Below are 9,744 nucleotides of genomic sequence, written 5' to 3' on the forward strand. Positions count from 1 at the left end.
AATTAAATAGAATAAAAACATAGGCCTACACATACATTTCAATCATTGTGAATATCAACAGCACATTTAATTGTTTTTATTTTGTGTAGACATTCATTTCATAGTATATATGTAACTGTATTATTTTCATCCAGATTAGCATTTTCAATAAAGTCCTTGCAGTTACTGTAGCAGTTATTTTGTTGGTTGTGAAATAGCCCAGTTACGTTGCCTTTTCTCTTTATAATGGCTAAAATCGCTGCAAACGGGGTTTGCTAGTTTCCCGCAGTGATGTTCTCTCAGACGGCCACACTGTTGGGGATTCGGTCTGGAGACAGATACCAGTACGGCACTTGCAAATTCTCATTTCGGCTCTTGATGATGTTGGTCACTTCAGCTAATTTCTTGCGGAAAGTCTTAGCGGCGTCCATGACCGGTTGTTCAGTGAAGTACATATCTGGATACTCGCCTAGAAACAGCTGGAGAAGATTTGCACACAATCAAAACAACGCATCAACGGATTATTGCAAACTAGTTCTGAAGAATCAGTCAAACCTCGTTGTCCTGGAATTGACTGAGGGCCCAAACTGCTCCTAGATGCCAAGAGGAACGTCCGCGGTCCGGCAGACTCTCCATGATGTACTTCATATCCACCTGGCCCTTCTGAGCGGGAGGGGGCTTCCGCATGGTGGAAGGACTGTTGGGGACCCAGGAGAACCAGTCGTACTGGAACACAGGACACACAGATATCAGAAGAGTGAGATCACATAATCATCCTGAAGAGTGTGTGTAAACGCACCTGTCCAAAGTTGACTGCAGCGTGTTGTGCTGAAGCTGTGAAGATCACAACAGTCAGGAACTCGACCAGATGCTCCCGAGTGTTCAGGGAATCCGGGAACTCTGTGAACATTGGCTACAGGTTTACCACATGCATGCATTTAAGAGTGATGTAAACAATGCATATGCTAGCATACAAACATTGTTACATCCCAGGGCGTAATTGACCGTTCACAAAGACATTCAATGGTCAATACACCATTTTTCAAGTTCAAGTCCACCGACATTAATCTGCTAACTCTCATGTCTGGTTTGTATTCCTGACTAAATGGAAATTCGACATTATGACTGATCAGATCGCCTATCAATCAAAATCAAAGGGTGAATTACTTTAATTTTATGTATTTTTTTTTATTTTATGTGAAACATTTTGGTGTTTTGCTCGCCGCCTTCTCAATACAAAGCTCAATGGAGACCAGCCGAGTCTAGTTACCATCCACTGCCGTTTCCTCTGTTTCCTCCAATCAAAGTTTAAAGAAGCCTTTTTGTCTCCAAAAAACTAGGGTAAATATCGGGATAGCTTTTCCCAGGTGGAAAGAGCTAATGAAGGAGAAAGACTTTGAAAGGGACTGCTTTCTTCTCGACAGTAAGTCAGTGTTACAGTCTAAATTACAAGCTTTTCTTCATTGCTTGGTTGTGTAATTCATTATATAGGCAGCATAACAGTTGCTTCTTGGTACATAACGGCTACCGTAGTTGCAACGCGCATTTGAAAAAGCGAGGCACTAGAGAGCACTATTCGTTTGAATGCAAAATACAATTTTCACCGCTAGATGGGAGAAATTCCTACACAGTGTTCCTTTAAGGAGGGCTTTAAGATGAAACGGTTTACAATTTATTTGTTCTTTTGGAAGCAGTATGAATGCCATTTTAAATCCATGTTTTCTCCTGTGAGAAATTCAGTTGAACCAATTGCTTCACAACATGATTCACTGTTTCGAAACGGCTGGTGACCCCTGCTGGTCAAAGCAGTGTAAATGCAGCAAACTCAAACATGCATAAGAACACCTTTTACAAACCAACTGCAAATGTTTTATTGAAGGAGTAACCTATTGAATGCAATTAGCAAAACATCTAATGCCACTAAATATGAAGTGCGTCTGTAATATGTTATTTTATTAAATTGTAGGGCTTGTTTTTTAAATGGAGAGCTTGGTTAATCAGACCAGTAAGACATTTTAACTACAACTCTTCCTTTGTGTCATTAAATGTCTACAAATGTATAAAACGGATCTGATATCAGGTAAAAAATAATGGTTTCGCATAAATCATCTCCCTCTTGTGGCAAACCATTGAAATTCTGAAACATTTTGAAACTGTTACGATGTAACAAAGCCTCGTTTACTGAAATCATGCGACTCTGGCAGTTTGATATGCGCTCCGAATCAATGGTTTGAAACATAATTAGTTGTTTTCTTTTGGTTAGAGAGGAAGTAAGGTATGAATTTTGTTCTTTTTATATTATTTATTTTTTTGTGGAGTGCTGGAACAGGAGAGGAGAGCTCTTGATTGCCTGAAGTTTTTTTTATTTATCTTTTTGTTCATAATTTCCCTTGTTACGCCCTCCATAGACTGGGAAGACATGTGAGAACTGGGGGCTCGTCCGGGATTTGAACCAGTGACTTCTCGCAGGGTTGGTGAGGTAAAAACACTCACACATTTACATTTTAGTTAAATGATCCTGTACTCACCACAATTCTTCGGACAATTCTTCAGACCAGAGAAGCAAACATCCTGAACAAATGCTTGAATCTCCTTGTCTTCCTGAACCGTCTCGTCACTGCCATAGCAGATCTTCACCACATCAGAAACAAAACTGGAGGAAGATCAAGTTAAATGATGAATCAGCAAATGGAAAAATATACCTTGGACTCAAATGCTTTACTAATTTGTTCTTTATTTTTCATTCTCACTATTAGCATTTGAACTAGGGATGTAATGGTTTTCAGTAATAAAAAAAAAACTAACTGAACCGTTCCCCATCCACGGTTCATTACGCATTTTCACCGCGGTTAATCTCAAATCTGACGATGCGTCAGCTCTCTTTCATGTCTTCTTGCGCTTGAACGGACAAATTCACACAAAATGATTAAAATGCCCATCTTAGCGAGTATCCTAGTAAACATAGTCGTTTATGTCTTAAGTGAACAGTCGAGAAAGGCAGCGCATGTGTACAGTATCAGTATATTGATCCATGCATTATGTCTTAAAGTGACAGCAGCCTAATATATTCCTGCTGGTGTCTGTGTTTTTAATGTTAATCAAACAGCAAGAAAATAAGGGGAAAAACCCACACTGCTCTTGGCTGAATAACTTTTGTAACTTTGATAAGGATTCATCTATATTTATAGTTTGATCATTTGTTCTTTTGGATTGCTATTCGATTAGGATTGCTATTTGATTGCTCCTGTCTGCCTCGTTGCTTCTGCTGCTGTTTGCGTTGGTGTGCGTCTGAAAAGCTTTGTATATCTTCCTGTTTTGAATCATTATTTACTATCATTCCTTGTTGTTTATACTGCTAAATATAACTTACTCAACATCACACATTAACCTGACATAGCTAGCTTCAAACTAAATCGTTATTGCTAGCACAACACGGCAGTAATTCGCTAGCCTGTTAGCATGCCATCCGCGCGCTCTTTATTTATTTATTTTTCTCGCGCGCGCTCACGCCTTTTACGAGTCCATCAAACAACTTAGGTGAGTAGGATCAGTCAACAAACACGGTGAGTCATGTCATCTTCTCCTCGTATTGTTACTTGCACCTCATGCAACATGTTCAGGATATCCTTCTCTGTCAGCACAGGATTTACATGTGATAAATGCAGGGAGATAGTAAAGCTGACGGGGAAGATTTCAGAACTAGAGACACGCATCCAAACTTTAATCGAGGATAGTAAGAGTGCAAGGGCTTTAGATACTGCTTTGGATGCGACTAGCTTAGTGAACTCTGTACACTGTTCGGTTCCGGCTGAAGTAGAGGCCGTGCAGCGGGGCAACTGGGTGAGGCGCTGTAGACGCGGGACAAAAAAACATCATACATCGATTACAACATCAAACAGATTCTCCCCTCTCAGTGAAACACCCACTGAGAATCCTGTTGATTGTGCCCTAGTTATTGGCGATTCTATTAGGTGTAAATAAAGCTTATTTATTACAATACAAGCACATACCAAACCGTACAGAAACCGTGAGTAATTTGAACCATTACACCCCTAATTTTTGTGTATATTATCAAGTACCTTTTGACGGCCTCCCAGACCATCATGCCGTCGTCTCTGTAGTAGTAGTTGGGCAGATCTTCCACTCCTCGAGCTTTTATGGCCTCAGGGAAGCACAGGGACTTATAGGTTAAAGTCTTCATGGCCTTTTGAATCACTTCCACAATTGCAGTTCCTCCAGTGGCATTAGCCTTTGAAACACAAGGACACGAGTGAATGTTTGAGTCTCAGACTACAATTTTGTAGACACTTCTTTAGAGAAGTGCAGAGAAGTCTACAAAACTGAAGCCAGAGCCGACAGCAAGAGGACTGAATATCAAGTCAAAGACGGGTTAAGACTCTTCAGACCTCAAAGTCATGAGAAAGAACCAGGAATAAACATGAAAAGAAAAACTGTGTTTTTTTAAAGGGAAGTGTTTATTCAGGGTTCAAGATACCTTGTCAAAAAGCCCAGATTCACAGATGAGTTTCTCTCGAGCCGCAGTGTTGATGGCAATGGTGTAACGGACATGACGTATCAGCAACTGTGAGGAGAACATAAAGGCTGCAATAAAGCAGTAACTTTACAGCGTACAGGTGTACTGTACAACAGCACACTTCGAACACACTTCGTCCAATAAGAATTTAGAAGTAATTCTGAAACAGGAAAATATGAGTTTCATGTCATAGTCTTGAGATACTTTGTCAGTTCCCTTTCAAAGTAGAACTTCGACATTGTGTCATGGAGTTAACGGCACGGGTGTCTGAAGCACGTGTGACAAACACACCAATTTGATTGGCCTATGAGCACCCGTCAGTTTAAAAGGGCGTCTGTAATACACGTCATCAGGTTTTTGTCTTCATGAGCCATTTTGTTTGTTTAGCGCTTGAAGGCGGCAGAGAGACTAATATTAGCGTAGACGCCATTCTTCTTATGATGTAACGAGTACATCAGGGTTTATGGGAGGTGTTCCTGGTTCCGGCTGACCTGATCTATGCAGCCTAACATTGAATTATAGAAACTGATAATGTTCTAGTTGATAATGACGGGTGTCCCTCTTTGTTATCTGTCGCATTCTACGGTCTAATGCTGAAAAAAGAAAAAATTGAGCCGATAGCAGGTCTTCGGTAGAGTATTTTTATTTAGGTAGGGTTAAGCTGCTGGTACAGTGGGGTCTTTAAGTAGAGCCCAAGCACTCTTGGATTTAAAGGAGTAAATGGACTCTTTCTGAACCCTGGAAAAGTATATTTGCTCAAGCAGGGTGTGAGCGGTCTCCCCTAAACAACTGCTTAAGTAGCTCTTACTCTGCGGTCTCTCTAGGGGTTGAGTTTTGATGGCGAGAGTCTTTGGGAATTACATTATGCCTCTCTCGTGTTTGCATCCCAACTGATCAGGTTGAGGATTGCATTCTCCCTCTGGAAGTAGTGGTAATATCAAGGGTTGTAGAACTCTTCCGTTGGCAAGATGATCCCTAAAAAGCGCTATGTCAAGGGGCAAAAAATGGGAACGTCTAGGTTGCGCATGCATGTTTCCTTCAGACAAAAGTGTTGATGACATCTATTACAGATGCCCTTTTACAGGCGCTCCACTTGTGACATCATGGACTGTCGTTGGCCAATAGAATTGCAACGTTTGTCACACCGGTCACGCTGATGGCGTTCACCATCAACTTCATGACGCAGTGTCTGGTTCCCCTTCTCAGAACCTGTAGCCCATCATCTATACTCCATATCCACCAAACCGCCGCCTTTTCTTTGGCATTCTCTGAATCTGAACAACTACATTAAATCTCATAGCAGTGAAAGCATTAAAGGATGGCTACCTTGTACACTGGATGGACTGCAGCGAGCTGTCTGTACATGGCAATGGCAAAAACCTCAGATGTCAGGTGTGTCCTGAGAAGGTGTGTGACCACCTGGTGTACATTAAAGTCGGAGGATTTCACCCACATCTTGGCTAGCATCCAGTCGTAGCGATCATCGCTCGGGAGAAACACAGTGTTCGCCCCCCCAGCAGGAGTCTGACGACTGAGCTGAGATCAAGTAAACCAACAGAATATTTAGTAAAAACTCCAAACACAGTTATTTGTTACTTATTATTACTTCAAAACAAAGTTATTTTGAAGTAATTTCACCAAATGATTTCTACAGGCACCTGAATAGCGATCGGCATGATTTCATTCTGGCTGTTCTTGTACAGAAGGCAGAAGGGAGCAGACAAATATTGCTGGGTGTTCGGGTCGGTGGCATTGGCTCGCACTCCCTCCAGGATCGCATAGTCTGCGATGTAGATGTTTCCCTCCTGTAATAGAGAGGCGTTTAGAGTGAAAATCTCATTCTTCATTCACATCCAGAATTGACCACTCAACTGTCCTGTCTACACCACTGAGGACCAAGCATTATCTCCTGACCTTTAACTCCTCCTGTAGTGTGAGACCTCGATCCAGAGAGTCTTTCACCATCTCCTGCGTGACTGCGAACCCGTCTGGAAGACTCGTGCACTTCCTGATCATCACAGGATTGCAGCCGTTTAAGAACTGATAGCCAAACATGAAGTCCTCTTTCCAGTTCTGCATCACATATTCTGTCAGAGGAAATAATGCCAGTGAGTTCAGGGGAATGCAAACAATGTGTGTCTCAGCCGGTTTATTTTTTAATTCCAATAATTTGCAAAATGTACAATTTACTCACAGTGGACAACTTGTTTTTGTATTAGAGAAAAAGAAAATATATATTCTTTAACTAAGGAATTTCAAACCTGACACAGGGTCCTTGATTATCATAAATATTTCTTGAAAATCTGCAATTTCTTTCCAAGACGACTGGAACAAACTCTTAAGTTTGTTAAGACCAAGATTCTTGATCCTGAAAGAGATAAGAATACAGCTGAATGCTCATAATCAGATTCTCAATGTCTGGTTCAGTTTAAGCTACACTTGTTTCTCCTGATTAAGCAGTCAAACTGTTTCAGGAAATCAATAACATGCATATTTGTTAGGTATAGATGCAAAGGGGATGAAAATAAACTGTGTAACCTACGCTTTAAAGTAATTAAAAGAGAAGTCCGCAGTTTTGTCAGCTTCAAACTGAATGTCCAGAGGAAGGTCAGAGCTGAAGTTGGCATCTATGCTCATGGGGAAACCAGGGTGCCACTCCTTCCACCTTCAAGAATAGGCAACATTAATCTTTCAGTTATTGGACCAAGAATTATATTTGGTGATACACAAAGTTTTCCCCCCTAGTATAAGTGGAATGACAGTATTGTCACGATTGGGCTGCGTGAGGCACGTTCAGGAAAACCAGGAAGACGAAGACGGATAACAATAAAACACATGGTGCACAAACACAGAAGGCAAAACAAAGTCCAAGACGGGTGTCACAGTGACAAGTATAAGTGTAAGCACTTTAAACTGTAAATATAAACTGTAAAAAATTAAAAATTAAAAAAACCTGCCAAATGATTCATCTGGAGGGAAATAAAAAAAAAACATTTATACCACCAAATGATTGATTGTTGTCTAGGATTGTAACGTGTCCTCAAACCTGAACAGTTGTTGTCTGGATTCCAGTTCTGTACGTCTGTGATCATTTAGCAAACTGGTTTTATCATCCTGAGGCAATCGAGCTAAAGGAACACATAAATTACAGTTTTTGGGACGTGCTTGATTCAGGACTGGATAGTGATCAGAGTCGGGATAGGACTCACCCTTGCCTTCTCGAAGAACCACTGCCTTTTCATTTTCTATCCAGCGATAACAGGGGAAGTCGAAGCGATCTCCAGAGGGAGACGTCACACTGATGTCTCGACAGTACCACTGATCCTTGAGCAAGAATTTCTTCTTCTCAAGCTTCACCATCACGATGTCTCCCAGCGTCTCCTTCACACTGATGTCGATGAGCATCACCTTTAACGACAGCTTCTGTTAGACACAACCAGAGCCTTTGCAATTCAGTGGCCCGTTTCAAGCACAACGGAGGGCCCTTCTGTTACGAGGGCCGATGAAAACATATAGTAGGTGAAACAGGCCACTACCGGACATAACTCAATCACACAGGTTATGTGTGAAAAATAAAGAGGGTTTAATTGGGGAAGAGACAAATCATGTCAGATGAATCAAAAATACCACCCCAGTTTTCACTGTCAGGATGCTTTAGTTTTAATTAATTCCACAAGGTATTTTGTGACATATTATAATATATATATATATATATATTTTTTTTTTAATGAAACACATTTTCAACAAACATGTAGGTTAAATTAGATTATCTGTCAGAGGGCTTTATATTGCTGTGAATAAACTGGACAACTGAAGAAATTTGTGGAAGCATTGAAAGAAAAAGTGTTGTTACTGCATTGCACTTTGGAGAAACTTTAAACAACAGTTATCTTTAATTATAGAGACTGTGATTTTCTCAAATTTTTGTGAGGAAACAACGTTTTTGACGACACCCACAGATAAATGAGAGTGATAAAATATGTCTGCAAATCATGAGATATCAATCAATAAATCAAATAACTGCATGTTTAAATAGTGACAAACCTTTACTATTTATTATGTTTTATTTAATTTTAGATTGTGAGGGGGAAAAAACATTCTTACCATTCCCCTTGCAAAACGACCAAAGAAGGATTTGTCCAGCAGAGTCCGATCACTGCATCCCTCCGTGCCGATCAGCGTCAGGTAAACGTAATCATTTGTCCCAGCAAACTCCTGTTTCCCAGTGCTGACAGAGACTGTGTACGTGAACATTGTCCTCAGATGGGAAGACAAGTGCAACTGACTCTCACACCTGAGGCTTTTATATGAAGTTATGTCAAATTAATTTCTTGACTTGCACTTGGTATTGGGGTGGGGTCTATTGTAAGACAGGATTGCAAGCTTACATAACATAAGCTAAGACATAACATGAGATCCCGTCAGTAAAACAACAGAACTCACTAATCTGGTGAGAAAATCTCAAAGAAAGAGCCATGCATCCCCCTTTTCCTGCTCCCTCCTCTTCACTCCTGACTCAAGTCAGGGAAAGTTCACTAAGAATGTCAATAACACATCAGTATCTTGTGAATCTATTGTTTTTTCCCTTTCATGTTTGGTATCATTTTAGTGCAATTGTAAAATGGTCTCAGTTTCCCAGCAGTCACTTATATTATGTGAAAGACTGAAAACTTCAGAGAATTTTGTTCTTCTTTTTTGGTTGTGTCTCTTTAAGATATTTGATAATCATTGCTCCTCTTCCCCGAAACCAGCTTCAGCCCTTTGGAATAGGCCCAAAAAACCACCCTACCCTTTTGTTCGGGTAGGACTTCCGTTCAGTGCACCACAGAGGTCAGCTTTATTTATATAGCGCTTTATACAATACAGATTTGGTCAAAGAAACTTTTTTTAGCAAGGTTTTCACAAGGTTTAGACAGAGTACCATCAATTATTAAATTAGTTAAATTAATCTAAAAAGCAGTTCTGCAAAAAATTATGTCATCGTCCAGCTCAGTTCAGTTTTCGTACAACATCTTCAGATTCAGATATTCATCCAGTTCCTTTTGCTTGAAGATCGATTCATAACGGCGGTATCGAGCCAAAGCTGTAGGAAATTACTAGTCATCCAATAATAGCCTGGTTTTCACATTCATTCTCTGCAAAGTCTTGTTTAGTGTTACACTGCAACTCCGAGCATTCTCCCTGGTTTCATGTCTCTTGGTTTTTGGATTTCTTGCCTGTTCCGTGGGTTA

The 9,744-nt window shown here is 40.5% G+C and overlaps 1 protein-coding gene across 1 annotated transcript; it reads right to left on the reverse strand.

The window, feature by feature from the left end:
• Window positions 1-278: 278 nt before the first annotated feature.
• Window positions 279-8,767, reverse strand: LOC311098536 (polyunsaturated fatty acid 5-lipoxygenase-like; the record flags this gene model as incomplete). Its single annotated transcript, XM_084138769.1, has 14 exons — window positions 279-458; window positions 535-705; window positions 779-879; window positions 2,508-2,632; window positions 4,059-4,228; window positions 4,475-4,561; window positions 5,840-6,049; window positions 6,172-6,318; window positions 6,428-6,600; window positions 6,775-6,881; window positions 7,056-7,178; window positions 7,560-7,641; window positions 7,723-7,921; window positions 8,618-8,767. The coding sequence occupies 14 exons, from the start codon at window positions 8,765-8,767 to the stop codon at window positions 279-281; spliced, it is 2,025 nt and encodes a 674-aa protein (XP_083994895.1).
• Between the last annotated feature and the right edge of the window lie 977 nt (window positions 8,768-9,744).

Source organism: Abramis brama, assembly GCF_963993115.1.
Source record: "Abramis brama genome assembly, chromosome: 16".
Classification (NCBI taxonomy): domain Eukaryota; kingdom Metazoa; phylum Chordata; class Actinopteri; order Cypriniformes; family Leuciscidae; genus Abramis; species Abramis brama.